General features: G+C 35.3%; 1 protein-coding gene across 2 annotated transcripts; it reads right to left on the reverse strand.

Moving 5' to 3' along the window:
• Nucleotides 1–5,991: 5,991 nt before the first annotated feature.
• LOC137925003 (uncharacterized) lies at nt 5,992–16,686 on the reverse strand. Of its 2 annotated transcripts, XM_068768434.1 has the most exons (9): nt 16,538–16,685; nt 14,957–15,079; nt 13,123–13,215; nt 11,714–11,875; nt 10,514–10,615; nt 9,403–9,534; nt 7,815–7,979; nt 6,848–6,985; nt 5,992–6,231 (listed from the first exon to the last, which is right to left on the reverse strand). In XM_068768434.1, exons 1-9 carry the CDS (start codon nt 16,538–16,540, stop codon nt 6,145–6,147), a joined length of 1,005 nt encoding a protein of 334 aa, XP_068624535.1. In that variant the 5' UTR covers nt 16,541–16,685; the 3' UTR covers nt 5,992–6,144. The 2 variants fall into 2 exon arrangements, with proteins under 2 accessions (XP_068624535.1, XP_068624542.1); XM_068768441.1 differs by lacking the exon at nt 11,714–11,875 and having other exon boundaries at nt 16,538–16,686.
• Nucleotides 16,687–20,333: the final 3,647 nt, after the last annotated feature.

Raw genomic sequence — 20,333 nt, forward strand, 5'->3', positions numbered from 1 at the left:
TTAGTTGCTACATTATTTTATTTCAAGTCGCTGCCCAAGCGCTACAGACCGTTAAATGCCTAGAGATTTAGGACAATGTGCGGGGCCAACTCATTGAAAATATTTAATGGATTCAGGCGTTACATTGCGGAAGTCCATCCTAAATAAGAAAGGACCAATATCTAGCCACCTCCGCACATGCAGTGGTTGTCGTGCATGAAAGTGCACCGCCCGCCAGCCCGCTCGTAAATGCGCATGCGACAGACAATGCAAACTACACAACCGCCACCGTAAATTCACTCAACACGTGTTTCACCCCTCCACGGGGCATCTTCAGGAGTTGTTACACAGATTAGTGCTAAACACCGAGTGAGCTCAGTCCGCTGTCGCTTTGTTATTTATATGTCACCTCCTCCCCACCACAACTTAATGTCACGTGATCGACCACGTGGGTATTTTTATTTTACCCTCTCTTACGCATTTGTTTTATTTGAGATTTTACGTAATGGACGAGTGCCCCGACCGATTCCCCAGACAAACCTGCAATAATGGAGAGGAGGAGACATTGACCTGCTCATTAAATACAGGTCCACTACCCGCGTGTCTTATTATTTCTAGCCGTTCCAACACGTCCATACGTAATCCTTTGCTACAGGTGTGCAGCACGTCATAGGAATGACCATGGGGCAAACTATGTCCAGTCTCTAATAAATGTTTAGAAAAATGAGATCTTTCAGGGCGATCATTTCTATATGCGGAAATATGCTCCTTATAACGAATGTTGAAACTTCGACCAGTTTGGCCCACGTACACCCCTTCACACCCACCACACTTCAACCTATAAATACCCGACTTTTTGTCAACCTCTGTTTTTTCCTTGCCGTTGCAAATCGCACGCCGAATAGTGTTGTTGGTTCTGAATGAAACAGAAACGCCGTTTTTTCTTAATATTTTAGATAATTTTTCGGATATTGGTCCCAAATACACTAAACTAGACCTACAGGTTTGGACACCGCGCTCAGGTGTCACCGAGTATAAAAGGCCCCTCACTCGCTGGCTCATCTTCTTCCTAATTAAACCATCCACCATTCTCCGCTCGTAGCCATTTGCAACAGCTATTGCATAAATAGTATTAAGTTCTTTATTATATGCTGCTACATTTAACGGGTATGTCATCAATCTATTTATATATGAATTGAAGGCCGCAAGCTTATGTTGCCAAGGATGACAAGAAGAGGATGGAATTACCAAATCCGTATCAGTTGGCTTTCTATATATTTCAAAAACGTGCTGACAATGTTCCTTTTTGATCGTGATATCAAGAAAGTTAATTGAATTGTTAATTTCAACTTCTAATTTAAACTTAATTTTTGGATGAAATTTATTTAAATTAGTTACAAAATTGTCCAAGTCTTGCCTTGTACCTGTCCAGCATATAAGAATATCATCCACATACCTATAATAGTAAAGGATGTTACTATTACCCACAATATATTTATTCTCATAGTTGTCCATGAAGATCTCCGCCATCAAAGGGGATAACGGAGATCCCATAGCCAATCCTTCACTCTGTCTATAATAACTACCGTTAAACCTAAAATAATTTTGTCGCATGCAAATTTTTGTTAACGTTGCTATTTCGTTCAGCTCCTCCGGATGCAGTGCCCTTCTCTCCAATAGATCTGATAATAATGATAAGCTCTCTTGGTAAGGGACATTGGTAAAAAGATTATCTACATCCAGAGATAAGAACAACGAGTTTTCTGGTAAGGTAACATCCTTCACTTTATTTATCAAATCGAGAGTATTTTGTAAACTATATTTTGGAGAAAATGCCGATTTTGATTTTATTATGCTTTTTAACTTTTTAGCTAACTGATATGCTGGACAGCCAATGCATGAAACTATCGGACGTACCGGAACATTGTCCTTATGTATTTTAGGTAACCCGTACAACACAGGTGGCTGCGGATTCATCGGAACAATATGTTTTGATGAATTTTCGTGACTAAAAACGAACTTGGAACTATCTATAGCTTTTTTGATTTCTGTGTTGTAGCGGGTTGTTGGGTCCGAGCGCAGAGCAACAAAATCACCACTGTGAATTATATTATTGACTTTTCCAATGTAATCATTGTGATCTAAAATAACTATACTATTACCCTTATCAGCTTTCGTAACTATTAAATTATTGTCTCTAATTTTACGTTTCAATGATTTCGCCACTCTGATTTCGTCCACATACGTGTTACTAGGTGAATCGTGCTTTTTTAATTCCTCAGCCACCACCGCCCTGACCGTATTACCTTTACCATTCATCACGCATGCTATCTCCGAATCTATTGCTAGTTCCTCCCTTTCTTTTTGTGTTAGTATTGGTGTTATGTTATATTTGCTACCCTTCTCCAGAAATGTTAACTCTTTGTATTTAATGAGCAGGTCAATGTCTCCTCCTCTCCATTATTGCAGGTTTGTCTGGGGAATCGGTCGGGGCACTCGTCCATTACGTAAAATCTCAAATATAACAAATGCGTAAGAGAGGGTAAAATAAAAATACCCACGTGGTCGATCACGTGACATTAAGTTGTGGTGGGGAGGAGGTGACATATAAATAACAAAGCGACAGCGGACTGAGCTCACTCGGTGTTTAGCACTAATCTGTGTAACAACTCCTGAAGATGCCCCGTGGAGGGGTGAAACACGTGTTGAGTGAATTTACGGTGGCGGTTGTGTAGTTTGCATTGTCTGTCGCATGCGCATTTACGAGCGGGCTGGCGGGCGGTGCACTTTCATGCACGACAACCACTGCATGTGCGGAGGTGGCTAGATATTGGTCCTTTCTTATTCATTGAAAATATTCTGCTGTAGATTTTTTCTTGAGAAGGTCCGGTAAGTTGAACGGAGGTATATTCAGGTTTTCACATAAGGTCACGTGGTTACGTCTTTTTGATGCGAATCGGGAGCAGTGTCTGAGTAAGTATTGTTAAAGTTAAAAGATGTTTTGTGGAATTTCTTCTTGTTTCTTCTACACAACTATAAGACTTTGCGAAGTAAAGTCAAAAATAAAACATAATAAGATGACGATCAATAAGAGTTTTATTAAAAGTTCCATATTTGAATAAATGAATTTTATTTTTATCTTATATCTTCATCGATGGTAGAATATTGTCTATATCGTTTCAACCGTTGAAAACCTACTGGATATATGACTCCTCCATCTCTTCAAGCATGTTCCGAAGACAAGGTTACAACCTGTCCACCTTGTGAGTGAACATTCTACGATGCGATCTGATGATGTTAGTAAGAAAGAATGTGTACAACGAAAGAGAAACAAAAAACAGTAAAATACTTCAAGACGTCACCTAGCTAGTGAACGCGACCGAGGCCAGGGTCCTTCTCCCGGGCAATGGATCCAAACTCCTGTGGCTGGTGCGCGGGCGCATTGGAATGTTTATTATAAAAACGAAGGTACACTGAGCCGATAGCACGCTTCCGTGATCCCACGCCACTTGAGATGTACCGTTCCCAGTGTTCAACAATTTTTTACTATATTGCAATTTATGTGACATTTCTCGTGTTTATATTTTTTTGGTTAAAATTTTAATTATATCGTATGAGACGTTAACATGCAACATTACAATATGACAATGAAAGATAGTTAAAAATGTAACCTTAATAAAATCTCAGATCAAATATTATAAGAATATCATCAAAAAAGAAGTCAGAATAGTTTCAAAGGGACGTGTACTTTGAAAGCAATTGACTTATAAAATTTAAATTTTGCTAATCTACCTTGAAGGCCCTCGTTATATATTTGCCTGCAATCAGTAACTGTTTACCCATGATCACGTGGCTCCAAAATTTATTTGTTCGTAAAATTTCAGTTTAAATGACGTTTGATTTATTCTAGCATAAACGCTTAACCTATTTTCTTCAGACATTTTCGGTATCTCTGAAGATTTCAGAAGTAGGTAAAATACATAATTATTTCAGCCATAGAACCTTCTTCCGTAGATTTCTAATAAAATAAGTTGTAAGCAAGAAAAGAATCAATGTTTAGCCACTTCCGCACATGCAGTGTTAGTCGTGCAACAGAGTGCACCGTCCGCGAGTCCGCTGATAAATACGTATGCGGCAAACAACGCCAATTACACTACCGACACCTCCAAACCACCCAACACGTGTTTCACCCCTCCACGGAGCATCTTCAGGTGGCATCATTAGTGCCAAACACAGAGTGCTCTAATCGGTGTAACATAACTCCTGAAGATGCCCCGGTTGTGTAATTCGCGTTGTTTGCCGCATACGCATTTATCAGCGGGCTGGCGGGCGGTGCACTTTATTGCACGACTTCGACTGCATTTGCGAAAGTGGCTAAATATTGGTCCTTTTCTTACTTAGGATGGGCTTCCGCAAGGTAACGCCTGATTCCCTTAAATAAATTGTAAGCAGTCTTCGACGATCTTAGTCTTCTTTCCAACTTGTAGTTTTCTTACACGGCTCCCATATTTTGTGACCTCTCGTGTTCCTATCAGTCTTTGGGACTGGGACTTTGATTTGACTAAGTTTTTCAGTACAGTTTAATTTATTTTTCTTCCTTCGTCTGTCACAATATCTAACATTCTATCTCCTTCCTTCTTGTGGTATTTTCTTTCATTCTTATTGCTTTTATTTAGATACCTTGCATCGTTTTCTATCCTTCACCACATTTTTGATACGTTTTATTTTATATCTTTCTTTATAATTCTCATTGATTTATCTTTATAAGCATTTATTTACAATTCTAACTTTCTTTGCCCTACCCTTGTTGTTGGACATCGTACGCTGTACTATCGTTGTTAAAGATATGTACACTTTTAGTACAATAAGCATCTCTCGCTGAAGTCTATTGATAATAATATTTAAGCTTAGTTATTGAGAAACAAATGAAGACTCACGGCAGTGTAACATGGTATGTCACTTCGAGTATTATTAGTCAGTGTACTGTCGTTCTACCATCCATAGAGAGGAAGACCCAAGATTTCTCGTCAAGAACGAAAGAGTAATAAGAAGAAAGAAGCTGAAGTAGCAGTGGCAGGCCAAATAGCGAAACAAAACTGATAGCCACGAGGATATATTTTATCTATATTACACAGACATTAGCATACATGCCTTAGTTATTACATTTACGTTTAACATATCCTATTTTTATCACGTTTTTGAATGTTTAATAAGTCTCTTAATTTATTTTAACGACGCCTTAATAGCGTCCAGTTATTCAAATTACGTTTCATGTAACCACTCTCTCAACCCTACTTCATATTATCATCCAAATTGTGCGCCAGTATCTGTGCAGCGGTTGCCGTATTCGCCACATCGATGAATCTTGCGATTGCATCCTGAGTTTCGACCACTGCCACCACCGCGTGATGGACACTGTTATACACTCCGAGGGTGTCTGTTGTTCGACATATATCAATGACCACTTCACTCTTTACCTCCTGAGCCTCGTGGATGGTGAGCGTCTTTAAACTTGTCTCTGCACCGTAGCCATGGCTAATGAGAACTTGCTTATGGGCTTAAATATGAGATACAAGGCGTTTCTCTATTTCAAGATATTCTCTCCAGAGTAAGGATGCCTACTCAGGTAGTGCACCACATCCTTGGACGAATTTATATCCTCGTAAACCTTTAGCCACAAGAGTATTAAAGTTCTGTAGTAAAGACCGGCAAGCGCAGCGAAAGACCAACAAGTCGGACGGACGACCTTGTAAAGCCTTCGGGAGATGCTGAATTCAGACCACATTCAAGTGATCTTAATTAAAAATATACGGAAGGAAGCCTATATCTAGCAGAAGACGTTCTGTCTTAAATTTTGATGATGATAGACTTCATATTGAAGAAACCTTTATAGATATATCCAGAAATAAAGAATCTAATTCAGATATTATGGCAAATAGATAAAGATATAATAATTGACATAACAAAAAATATAATTAAAAAAAGAAAGCACCAATGAAAGAAATTATATAAACACATCCGTTTATTAGGTACAGTAATAAAATATAAAAATGTATATAAACATGAAATTAAACAAGAACATTCAATAATTTTACAAATTGTCTTGATTTTTCTGCCGAATACCGCCTAGGGACAGTCTTTGTTATTCACGTACGCGAATGATGTCTAACTCGAGCTGCCATTGGACCCCTTCAGGCGTTGGTTTTCAGCGACAAGGGCTTGAACTCTCATTTCATATTTTTCGCGTAATTCCTTAAAATCATAAAAAAATATATAACATCACAGATATGATCCATTCTTTAAGACCAATGAATAGAAATTTTGTAAATGACATTAAAACTGATGTTAGAAATTAAAATTTATTTATTTACTTATTTACTTTATTGGAGATAGACAGTAAAAAAAGGCAGTAAGAAAGTACAAACTTAGAAGCTTAGAAATATAAAATTAATTACAGTTGTTACCTTATAACTATCTCACTGAGAACATATAATGATTTATAGTCAAACAATGAAAAAACAAATTAAAATGAAAAGTTAAATAGATAATATATCAAATAGATTCAGGCGCTACTTTGCGGAAGTCCACCTTAAGTAAGAAAAGGACTAATATATAGCTACTTCCGCTATGTAGCAGTAGTCGTGCAATAAATGCACCGCTCGCCAACCCGCTAATAAATGCGGGTACGGTAAACAATGCGAAACACAACTACCACCGCTAATTCACTCAACACGTATTTTTTTGTCTTTTCAACACTTTTCTCCCCGTCTTTCTCCAACGAGATTGATATAACCTTATATAGAAGCCGCAGTGCTAGCTACCTAAATATACTATACCAAACAATAACGTTTGTAAAAAAGCTACTCACTTTGAATATCGCCAATTGGGTCTCATATTCTTTACGAAGGTCATCATTGATAGTGGTACTGGTCTGAGCTCGCTGCAGAACCAGGGAATACCTCTCCTTCTCCGCTTTAAATCTAGCCTCCATAGCTTGGAAGCGTTCCTGAAAAAGAAACCATACAGGCTTCACATTAGAATTGAACAAGATATGTTAACTTCGATGCAAAGTTAAAAAATTTTACCGTTAGTTCTTGCAAAAGTGCCTTATAAAAAGTCTTCTACATTTGAAATAGATGGCAGCACTATCAAAGGTTTGTCTATATTAATAAATAAATTGAAAAAACTTTTAAGTTAAACGGTTTTTTGATACCCATATTGTAATGGTTGTGGAAAAATATGTACCTAGTCCGCCATATTGGAACGGCGACCATCTTGAATTTTAAATTTTGACATAATCATCGTGTTTTACTAGTGTAGCCCTTTCATTTGATACCCATATTGAGGGGGTTAAGGAAAAATATATAATCCGCCATTTTGTATCGGCGGCCATCTTAGATTTATAATGTTATTGATTTTATTATATTGTATTGTCATCTAAATTAAATGTGTGTACCAAATTTCAGATCAATCTGACAACGGTAAGGTGCTTAAATTTCAATGTCTAATTTTGATCCAAATAAATTCCGTACGGGTCGAAATAAATAAAACCGTTTAAAAAGATTGGAATTTCTTTATCACTAAAATTATCTTCTTATTTGTGCACTTTTAGTTAGAGTGGTCGCGGTCACTCTGGATAAAGAAGTAACTTATGAAAAAAGGAAGGACTTATGAAAACAAACATAAAGTCGACTCATACATTAGATTTGCATCTTTAAAAGTAGTCCGTTCTTCACACAATCAAACCTGATCTTGAATAATAAATAACCGAGATCTCAACTCAAATATAAAGTTAATTTCCTATCAAATTTCAAACGTTTATTAAAACTGCTTACTTCCATTGCCTTAATTTCAGAATTCCTAATTTCCAGAAGATCCTTGGTGATGACGTTGATATCCTTCAACGACTGCACCTGCGTGGTAAGCGCCTCGATCTGCAGCTCCTGGTTCTTCACCATCTTCGTCTTGTCGAATATCATTCCACGGGCTTTGCTTAGCAACTAAAATGACACAATCACCAACATATATATTGGTTTCTACAGCATATCCTGAACTTTGATTCAGCGACTAAGGTGGAAAACTCTCTTTGGGTCTTTAGCTATAAGGCATTGCATTGTTTACTTTACTGAATAGAGATTTTACTATAGTTAATTTAAATATAGTTCTGCCATTGATAAATTCCGTTTGTCAGTTGGGTTTTACTGCTAGATATGGTAGACCATTGAAGTCAATTCCATAGCCTCTTCTTACCTTTCCTCTTTAGGTAATAATGACAAGATAAGAAATTGTAAATATTAATAAAAAAAATATAGAAATTTATATCAACAGTAAAAGAGTCATGAAATTAAACAAAATGCTAAAAACTAAATGATATAAAAAAGGAAATGATGAGAGATGTGAATGGAATGTAAATATATGGTAAGAGAAGCAAAAAACGAAAGAAAAGATATAAGAAACATGAATTTAAAATGAAGTATCTGTGAATATAATAGAGAATGCGGGAAATTAAAAAAAGAAACCCTTCAGATACCATTTTATTTAAGTAAACGCTAGTCCACAGTTAGGTCCACGTCGTCTGCGAGGCCTAGGCCTCCCCAAAGTTCGTCTCCATCGGTTTTGTGATTCCCAATTCAATCGACATCCCACTACCTATGCCGTTGGCCCCCCTAGTGAGGAACCGACCCACGCAACGTCTACCGATTTGTTTTAATAATTAACCTGGAGGAGTCAATAGCCTCCCTGATAAGCGAAAAAGACAAAAAACAGTCATTCATCACCCTCTGCAGAAAAATCGTAAAAAATGCTATAGAAAGAAATAAAATGTAAATATTGCAAATAAATAGATAATGGAGACAAAATAAGAGCAAAATTATATACAGTACTGTGATATAAAATAATTATAGAATTTAAGTAATAAAAATGTGATATAAATTAACAATGTAATTATGAAAATGTAAAAAGAAAAGAGGAATGAATGAAAGGTGATACAGAGCAAAAGGGAAAGACAACAGAGTTGTGGCATGAAAGAATAGACCGAAACACAATGTGAAGTATGAAAGAAGAGAAAGTAAATAATAAAAAATCATGTGAATAATTAAATTTGCCCGAAAAGTCCCTGTCCCACAAAAGATAGGGGGTACGAGAGGCCCCCAATAGAGGGGGCCATTAAAAAAAATAATTAACCGTTAATTAGAAAGTGCAGTAGTGATATTGATAAAACAAAATGAAAGCCTATAAATCTATAGATAGGCACATGTCCAGCAGAAAATTTCCTAAAATTGCAATGACTTCATTTATGATAGAAGAAATTTTATACCAACATTAACATTCAAACTTTAACCTATATTTACAAATCAATATTTCCATAGAAACATTATACACCAGCTGATCTTCTAATAAGTCAATAAAAACATCTGGACTCACCTCCTCGTGTTGCTGTTTGATGTTTTCAATCATCTCCTTGTTCTTACCCCCTGGCTTTGACAGCGCGGCTTGGAGCTCCGTCTCCAAATTCTTCACCCTTGCCTTCAGCAGATCTATCTCCTCTTCGCGTACCTGAGTCAAATATCCTGTTGACAGTTCTTGATACCTCATATTTTCAGATACAAGAACTAGTACGTAACTTTACAATCATTTATCGTTCGATTGCCACGTTCGTTTGGTGCAATAGGACTAATACCATTCTCTTCTAGACCTATTCTATCTATACCTATTATTTCTACATTCACATCTCCTTCTTCTTCTTTTCAGCTGATGGACGCCCACTACAAGGCATAGGTCTCCCCCAAAGATCGCCTTAAAGGTCCTGCGCTGCCTGCATATCAATATCAGCCACTTTCAGTGACCTAAACTGTATCGTTATTCCTCCTACCCTACTCGTCTCGTCTACCAGCGTGTAGTCGTCACTAAAGAACCTTATTTTAAAACTGGTAAATATTTGTATGAATATAACTTATTGGTTACACCCTTTTTGTTATACCTGTGAAATTACATACCTATAACAACACTAAGGATTTTATGGGAACGGAGTAAACAAAAAGAAATTTCGGAAAAAGTCGTTACTTTGCGGAAGACCTACCTAACTAAGAAAGGGACTAATATAGAGCTGTTTCTGCTATGCAGCAGTAGTCGTGCAATGAAGTGCACCGCCCGCCAGCCCGCTGACAAATGCGCGTACTACTGCTGCATAGCGGAAGTAGCTATATATTAGTCCCTTTCTTACTTAGAAATTTGTAAATTCAACGGATGCTATTTTGAATATATTTTGCGATATGATCACAAAGTAATACCTTAGTTTCAATCAGGTTTCCATTAAATTGAACTCTTCGGGCATTTTTAACGCAAGCCATCATTAGAACTACTCCGATGCGGATAAGAATATAAATAATTGAAACATCATCTGATAAGGTGATGAGGGCCCAGTGCAAGACATAGACCTTCACTTCATATCACCTTTATGATGTTCCGCTATTCAAATCCAGCGATTTCTCCTAACCTTAAACATGTTAATAAACAAAAGTGAAGTATTTCTAACTTTTAACTCCAAACGCAGTCCATCCTCACTGCGAGCGCTTTTCACCCGTTCCAACTCCTCGATCTTCTTCAACAGCTCCGCCTCCCTTTGCTGCCATTCTCCCTAGACAAGTAAGTGTACAATTGCAATAGCTTCCTAAGCTTTGTGTTCTGTTTTATTAGGATCTAGGGCAAGTCCCGATGCTGCAGTGGGTCAAAACATAAATACTAAGTTATGATATATACCAGGTGGCCAAAAGATTATTTTTGGCTACGATTGATTTTCAAATTATTTCAATATTCAAATTTATGTAACCTATGTCAGCTCCTGGGAAGTCGGAACAAATTACTGGTGTGAATAATTATTATTATTATTCCACCACGAAATTAGCGAAATCTGAACATCGATCATAATTAACTAACCGGCATCTTAAGTATATTAGGAGTGCTGTCATATACGTGTACATATATCTAACTTCAATACACATATTTTGTACTTTTGTCATATAATTCCCCGATATAAATATATCTATATATATATATATATATATATATATATATTAATTAACATTATACTGTATTAGGAATAGCTAAGATCCTCGATAAAGACGAGAATGAAAAAAAAAAAAAAAGTATGTGAAAAAACTGTGAAAATATTCCCTGTGAACCATTACAGGGGTAATACAAGAGGCCTTCAAAAACGTAGGTCATTTAAAAAAAAGTCGATAATTTGAGCAATTTTTCAAAATTTACATTTTATCTCGAACAATGATTTAATTGTATGAATTATATTAAAAATTCTGTAAATATATATATATGATACCTTTACACTTGTTAACTCAAATATATTGTAAGAAATTTAAAAGTCATTTTGAAACCTATAGTAGAAAATTAAGATTTTTATAAATATTTTGACTCAAAAGTTACAAGGGTACTAGAATACATTTATGTATAGCCAAAATTAATCTTTAGAGAGACGCAGATTAGCACCCCCTGTATCATAAAATTCGCAATATAAAAAAGGTAAGATCTTTCCGTCAATCAGTCTCGAACCTTCTCTTTAAGCATTTATATATATCTATATAAGTTACTGTTTTTTTTCCAAAGCGAAGATAAAAGTCCAAATATATATAATCAATAATATATAATCTATCATCTCGCTAATATTGTACATGGAAACTTTTTGATTAATAAGCTATGAATAAACTTTTCACAAACTTACACACTGTCCAGGTGCTTTACTTTGTTCAGGCTTCACTTCCTCCTTCGCCACTTCCGTTTCCGTATTCGCTTTTACTTCGGAATTTTCCACATTATTTTCCTCTTTCGCTATTTTATCTACCGGCACTTGAATTTCATTCGCTTCATTAGATTTTATCACTTCCTGAAATGAATGCTTTTATGTTTTAAATGAATTAAACTTTGTTTTCATCAGAGACATACAAAGTTATTTTTTAAAATGACGGTTGAACTAAAACAAACAATGACACTATAGTAATTGGCGATAAATATTGCACATCGACCTTTGGAAAGAGACAATCGGCTAATTTCGGCTTCGTAGAGCGTTATCTCTGTCCCACACTATCTATGTGACGTTTTGTCGTGCGATTTATCGCCGGGTATTTTACAGTAAATGTTGACGCGTAAATTAAAAAAAATTAGGAGATCCGAAGAAGAACGAAGATCACCGATGTAGCACGAAGAATTAATCATCTGAAATGGCAATGAGTGGAGCATATAACTGGTGAAACGAACGGCTATTGGAGGTGGAAGGTTCTCGATCGGTGACCACGTGCCAATAGACACGGCTTAAGTACGCCCACCACTACAACATAGTCAAGATCACGGTAGGACACTGGAAGCGGATAGCGCAATATCGGTCATTGTGGTCATCTTTGCAGAAGTCTTCAATCTTGGGCTTCTATAGACTTACATGGTGATGATGATATTATGATAGGTCAGGAAAAGAATTCCTTTGCATTTTAGTTGAAAATTCGAACCATATTTATTTGACTTTTTGCTCAACATAATATTAAAAAATACAGTATGATAAGTAAAAAAGGACCAATATTTAGCTACTTCCGCATATGCAGTGGTAGTCGTGCAACAAATGTGCCTCAGAGGACACAGAGGACTCTGTGTTTAGCACTAATCGGTGTAACATAGCTCCTGAAGATACCCCGTGGAGGGGTGAAACATGTGTTGAGTAATTTGGCGGCGGCGGTTTGCCGCATACGCATTTATCAGCGGGCTGGCGGGCGGTGCGCTTTGTTGCACGACTACCACTGCATGTGCGGAAGTGGCTAAATATTGGTCCTTTTCTTACTTAGGATGAACTTAAAATATTATACACTTAATGGACTTCCGCAAGGTAACGCCTGATTCCATTAAATATACAGTATGATATAATACCATTGAAATCCTTGGTATACATTTCAGTAGACTATTATCATTTCATGTCCACCGGTGGACATAGGCTTCGGCGATATATATCTAATAGTACTGGTTGTAACGTAACAAAGTCGTCAAACAAAACAGTATATCTTGCATCAATGTACAATATTTGTGATTCTCATATCAGAAATTGACGTTGTGGAAACTATTAAACAAGAAAAATTATAATATTCTCACAGGTTTAGCATCTTGAGAATTTTCTGGTGCAGCGCTTTCAGCAAGGGCCAGTGGTTCACCACTTCCAGATCCAGAGCTTGAAGTTGGTTCCGCCTGGAAATTATAGCACTGTTAATTATCGTTATCAAATAACATATTCAAATAGCACTATCAAATAACAATATTGGGTTGCAACGTAAAATACCGTTTAATAGCATTTTTGATTAGCATAGTTAGATTGTACGTATAAATAACACTGTTACAGAGCGCTGTTATATAGCACTGTTTAAAACACTGTCAAACAGAAATTGAACTTTTAGTAGCAGTGTTAAAAAGCACTGTTAAATAAAACTATTGGGTAGCGATCTAAAAAGTATTATGTAATAGGACCTTTCAATAACATAGTTAGATAGTGCTTTAAAATAACACTATTATATAGCGCTTCTATATAGCATTGTTTAACATAAAATACTGTCAAACAGAACTTTTTAATAGCAGTTTTAAATTTTAAGTTCACGGACCCCTCCGTTCCGTAAACTCTTTCCGATGAAGCAGTTAAAGCCGAAAGGCTATCAGCATTAACTTCTTCCGAAACAATACAATACAGTTTTAAATAGCATTTTATATAACACCGTTAAATAGTACTAATGTATAGCACTTATATACAAATAATCCTCGAAATTTTTAATGTATATAATCCTAATTTTGGTCAGGACACGAGTCACCACTAAAAGCGAGTATTTTAGACTGTTATTCACGTGGGTCCAATGTCTCATAATATCTTTAAGTATGCGATCTGCCAGGAATCGAAACTTTGACATCCGATGAACAACAGAACTTGTTAATGACAAAAAAAAAGAAAAAAGTTTAAACGATTTTAAAAATCGAATAATGAAAATTACAACAATACTGATGTGAGTACGAACATTGCAAGGATAAATATTCGGACGTCGGCCCAAAACTTCGCCTATTAGATAACCAGCTATATATAAAATGGTCGTAAATAATTCGAAATAAATAAACTTTTTATATACGTCCGAATCCGTTTCATACATCTTTCGCGCTGTTCGTTATTTCCAACTGAATTTCGTTTTCCGGTTTTGGCGCCAAAATTTGATAATCACAAGTCCGTTTTTATTGGTTCATAACGTACCATCCCGTAATTTAAACCCCAACGACATGTCCATAGCGATCTCATGTTTTTGATTTCATATGCTTTTTGGCTTTGTTCACTCTGTCATATATATTCTGCTATATGACAGTGACGTGACTTTGACAGATGTCATGTATAATTTTACTTTTCTTCATTAATTATACACTGCCAGTATTAAAAGCATTATATAGATCTTAGACCACATATATATATTTTTAAGATAGGAACGAAACGAATACTATATGCATTTTTAACTGTGGCATCTGATCTGTTATATGTCACTGACGTGACTTTGACAGATGAAATGTAGAATTTTATTTTTCTTTGTTAATTATATACTGCTAGTATTAATAGCATTATGTAGATCTTAGACCGCATATATTCTTTAAGATAAGAATAAAACGAATACTTAATGCTTTTTTAGCTGTGGCATCTGTTGTGCTATATGACACTGACGTGACTGACAGATGACATGTACAATTTTATTTTTCTTTTTTAATTATACACTGCCAGTATTAATGTTTATATGGACATCTAAGAACGCCCATATTTAGTAATGTTAGTGAACCTAACACCTTACACCGCGTACAAATTCACTATGAATTTATTCCTAAACCTGTTCACCTCAGTTGCGTGGGAGTACTCAAGATATTATTTGATGATTAACAGAATTCATATGTTTATATTAAAAGAATAACTTACTAGCTTGTCGACTAATTCCTTTTCACTGTCTGGTTTCACTTCTTGTGCTATATCAATTCCGTTAGGAACTGGTGAAACAACGGCGTCCCCTTCTGGCTTTTCTTGAGGCTGTACAGCATCCGCCTGGCAATGAAGAAAATATATACTTACATATAAGTTTAGGAGTAAAGAACCTTAGAAGTATAATGATGTTCTATCCTTATTGAAATGAAAGACTGTTGTGCGAAGTATGCCACATGACTGTTCTATACTAACGCCATCACGTAATGCTTGCATTTGTTTCTGAAGATGTTAATGCTGTTAGCCCTAAGGCTTTTACAGCTTCATCAGTACTGAGTTCACGGAGCGGAAGGGTCCGTGAACTAGACTTAAACTAGAAACTAAAAGCTGGGGAGGCGCCTACCAGTTGCACGGGGAGCTTGCATTTAAAAAGTTACACGGCTATTTATACACCAATATATAATAGTATGTTATAGTCCTGTTTAAGTTTTAATTTGTTTTTAAATCGCCAGCGTGGGATGTCATAAAAATATGATACAAAACTCTGTAAACGCATCGTTTTGTAGTTTGTGTGGCACTTGGCTTTGTTGCATCGCACGCGTTTATGTGCGATGTGAGCAAGAAGTTTATATAGAAGTTATTATAAAACTTATTTTATTTTAAATCTTATCAAAATTTGCCGAATTAAAGTCAATAGTTATCAGTGACTGGACGGCCAAAATAAGCATCTTTGACATCAAAATTCTCGGATTGAAAACGCTTAAACCAACTTTGTATTATTATCATTGTATTAGGTCTAAAAACGTCGTGATTTATTTTCGCGGCATGCGTCGGATTTTTTTTTTTTTTTTGGTAAAATTCTAAATGTATCGAATTCGTTCATTTCATTCACCTATTACGACAGAAAAAAAATAACTTAAAAAAGTTTTACGCACTAAATTTTGAAAGGGGAATGTATTATTTTATGTTATTTTTAAAATCAGCCAGATACAAGTAGCAGATTTGATTACAAGTTTTTACATACTATTTTCAATAATACTTTTTTCTCGACCCAAAACTTTGTTAATTATAAATTCTACATTCACAATTAACTTATCGTAAAAAAATATTTAAAAAAGTTGTAGAGGATATCTGTATTTTCCCATTTCTTTTTTTTTTGAGGTCTTTCATTACAAGCGGTCATTGACCAAAATTCAGTATTTAGAACGCCAATCTAGATTATTGTTACGACTAAGCTAAACGTTATTTAAGACAATAATAAAATATCATATTAATATTTCAACGATTTAAGAAAATATTCAACAAAAATCCAAATCCGTACCCAATATATATACGTTCATACGGTACTACGTCTTGTAAACAAGATTAATCGAAATGTAAATATTGTGACTGTTTTAAATTCATAGACATATTAAAAGATATATGACGGAGGCTCAAATTTAACTCAACCATTACTAGTTTAAGAAAATTGCTTGTAATAAATCACACGTGGCCTAAATTTGAGTAATGACTTGACAAAATTTCTCAAAAATGTTGCCGGTTCGGGTTAATACATTACAGAGGTATAAAAACTAAACTCACCATAATAATTTCCTTTGAAACAATTATCTACAGAAGAAAATAAATAAATTATCGTAGCCTAAAAAGCAAAGCACAAATCAAACTGTACAAAACTTGAACAATAGCTATTTCTGGAGTATGGACGCGAGGGTACGAAAATAGAAAACTGTAAAGCGACATGATATTCCAAACTTTCCCGCTCGACTTTCAATGCTGCACGAAATATTTTATTATCTATACTGTTTCAAAACGAAACTTTCAGCCGTAATAAATTTATGAGATAAAATCTATTTATTCTCCATCTATGTATTTAATTAGTAAGTTTTTTTTGTATTGTATGTCTTTTTTTAATTTAAATTAAAACATATTGAACAGCATAATCATTAAACTAACTGTTTATGTTTTTAGTTTTAAATTATTACAAAAAATTTTATTCAAAGAGTAGTGACACTAAACATTTTTTTAAATTGGAATAAATTCTAAAAGTGTAAATTTTCTCTAGCAAACCAAAAAAACTGCTATTTTTAAAACTGTAATTAACAAATAAGCATAATTGTAAATAACCAATATATAACGCTTTTATCTACTTTCTATTTTTATAAAGGCAAACGTTAAGAATGAACTGCGAGATTTGCCTAATTGTTTACGGATTATTACTATTAATTAAAAAAGAGTCTTACACGATTAACTTTGATAATACTAATGCCAGTCCATCATGTCCATTCCATTCAGCAAAAAAAGTGCCCATACCATCATCCGTAGACTGCCATGTAAAGACCAGGCACTATACTATCTGCTAACAGCGGATTCTGGACTACTTTGGCAACATACTTCGGAGGGAACCAGCAAGTCTCAACAAGCTCATAGTCGTAGGATAAGTAGAGGGAAAGATACAAACAGGGTGATCACGAACCCCATTGGCCGATACTATGTTGTGGTGATGAGTCTCGTAATAACGGAAGGTTTCAGATAAGCAGGTCATAAAGACCTGTACAGACAACTCGTCATAAACTTGACCATGGTTTTCCGGGAAGGGCGCAATAAAAGACGTCGCTACGAATATTTGTTATATATTAAATAATAGTGCAAATAATTAATTAAAAATATTAAATAATTTTTATTTAAACATTTTCATAACGCAATATCAATAATTATTGCGTTTTGATAATGTTAATTAAATAAAAATTAAAATGGTTATGTTAGTTATGTTTTTATAAATATTTTTATACATGGTAACCCACAAGTTATTGTCAGAATCAAGATATTAAAGTTGACGTTTGTCTAATCAAAATCAACGGAATGTCAATGAAAATTTAAAACACATCTCAGCATACAACAGTCTTTGTAAACTATACATACTCTCTATATGGTTTTAATATATATATAGTGCAAAGTAAGTTAATAATAACGTAATGCGTACGTGGAGGTTACAATGTAATAACAATAATGTGTTTTATTATGTTAATTGCAGCAACAATGACATCCGAGAAAAACGCTCAAATAGGACAAGCGCGCGAAGCGTTTCAAATGCTTTATCAAATATCGCAACTCCTTTCTACGGGTCTGGATCAAGAAACCCTTACGATTTGCATCAAGCTCTGCGAACTAGGCGTGGACCCTGAAGTTTTGGCCCACGTAATCAAAGAGATTAGAAAAATGGGAGAAAATGCTGCGCAAAATAAGCCAACTATTAATCAAGCGTAGTGACTCGAGAAGTCATTAGCAACAAGTCCTATGCCATCATACCACGCATTTATAATTAAGATCAAATTAGTAAGCTTTATTTATATGTTATTAACCAGAGTTGACATAGCACTTTTATAAGAGACTGATGATTACAGTGATTGTTAAAAAATGTAAAGATGTGTTTACATTTATCTATTTCTTTAAAAGGTGTACAAGTTACAAATGATGAGACAAGATAAATGTATTTTTTTAATATTGAAAATTAGCATCCTAATCAGTTTGTAGGTTTTATGATATACTTGCCATTAAAACACACCAATTCAGTAAACTACAAGCATGCGACAATTGCAGGGCAGCCACCAACAGACCGAAAACCTTGTTATGACCATTGGAAAATGCTGGTTCCAGGCTGATTACCACTGGTATAATTGAAAACTAATTGGGGACGCCTATGGTGCTGCAGTCATAATCATCATCTCTTTAGACTTCCAGGGAAAAATGCCTGGTCCACCAAAATTAATAAAATCTAAAGCTGATCAGGAATGATAGTCAAATTTTTTGTGACCAAATCACAACCATCCTAATATCAGTTTTATAAAATACTAATTATCCCATATCTGATCTCCAAATATAATGCATACCTCCTTGACCACCCTTGCAAAGAAATTTTTGTAAAATCCCTTAGCCGCCTTGTCAAAATAAATTTCCCTACTAAATTTAATTTCTCTAAGCCTTGTGGCTTCAAGATATCATGATAAGTCAGTATATAGGTGGAAATCTCTTAAATGTAAATTAACGTATAGATAAGCTTATATAGAAATTCATTATGGGTTTTGAATATATAACCAAGTAGGCCGATAGTCTTGTCTTGTTTCAACAAGCTGCTTTTAAAAACCAAGTGGCACTGCACTCGTTTTGCATCAGGGTTGGCCTTACTCAAGCCATCTCAACGCTTCAAGAAATCCCAGCAGACCCTTGATGGTGCCAGTGATCTTAGGGAGATGGGTGGATGAGGGTGATCTGTGACGAGTAGCCATGTAGGGTTAACCATGTTGGTTAATAGAAACCCATTGCAAGGCATAGGCCACCCGCAAAACATCAACATCACCATGATGGTCTTGTGCTGACCACATTCAGAGACTTGTCCAAGTCCATCCATCTTGTGGAGAGCCTATTCAATGGCTCATGGTTGCTACTTGAGAACCTTTCGACCCCAACAGCCTTTATTTTCCACCAAACCAGGAATCAGTGTTAGAATATACTAAATCATAAGTGGCTATCAGTCTTAATACACCATTTGTTTGTGCCATGCAAAAATTAGATTCATATAAACACCATTATTATCACTAACCAAAGAGAAACTGCGTTTTCTGATATTAGCTTGGTCTAGAGATGTATACCATAATTTAGGATAAAATTAAACAATATCAAATCAATTTTTATTTTTTATTTTAAACCATCACATTCTCGAAATATTGCCTGCAATTTTGTACAATTGTAGAGAACTAGAATAATGATATATAACAAGATTCGGTTGGTAGACGGGCCAAATAATTCTTCACAACCTACTTGTCAAAATCCATTCAGTACAAATCGTACATGTACATTCAACGATATGGGAAACAAATAAATATGTTGAAAGTTAAAACTGCATGCAATATATCAGAGACATTAACAAAATAACAACTCAATCATTCAAAATACAGAATATTTATAGGAATTACCGATACTCATATGGCATGAGCAAATAGCGGAGAACTAAAAATAATATACTAAATAATTTCAGGTATCTATGGCAATATTCCAATTGATGCAAGGGCTGTTGTACACACACATTTTAATCTGTGAAATTTTTCATATGTAGACACAGCTTTATCTTATAGATCAATTTGGGAGCTTGTAAACATAAATGGTATCGGATTCATCGTGCCCTAGCAAGGATAATTGTTTTCTTGCAAAGATTAACAGTGACCACATCTGCAGCTTATTAGGAGCTTTGCCATGCCATGTACAGGCTTGCAAGTATACTTAACCTTATGGTTAAGATGTGCAGTGAACAACAGACCTAAAGTTGTGTTACCAGAGATCAGATATTTGGATCCATATTTACCTAAAACACTGTTCAGCAATG

This window comes from Battus philenor, unplaced genomic scaffold (genome assembly GCF_028537555.1).
Source record: "Battus philenor isolate CCGP_79_NKW_IND1 unplaced genomic scaffold, ilBatPhil1.0.hap1 SCAF_10, whole genome shotgun sequence".
Taxonomy (NCBI): domain Eukaryota; kingdom Metazoa; phylum Arthropoda; class Insecta; order Lepidoptera; family Papilionidae; genus Battus; species Battus philenor.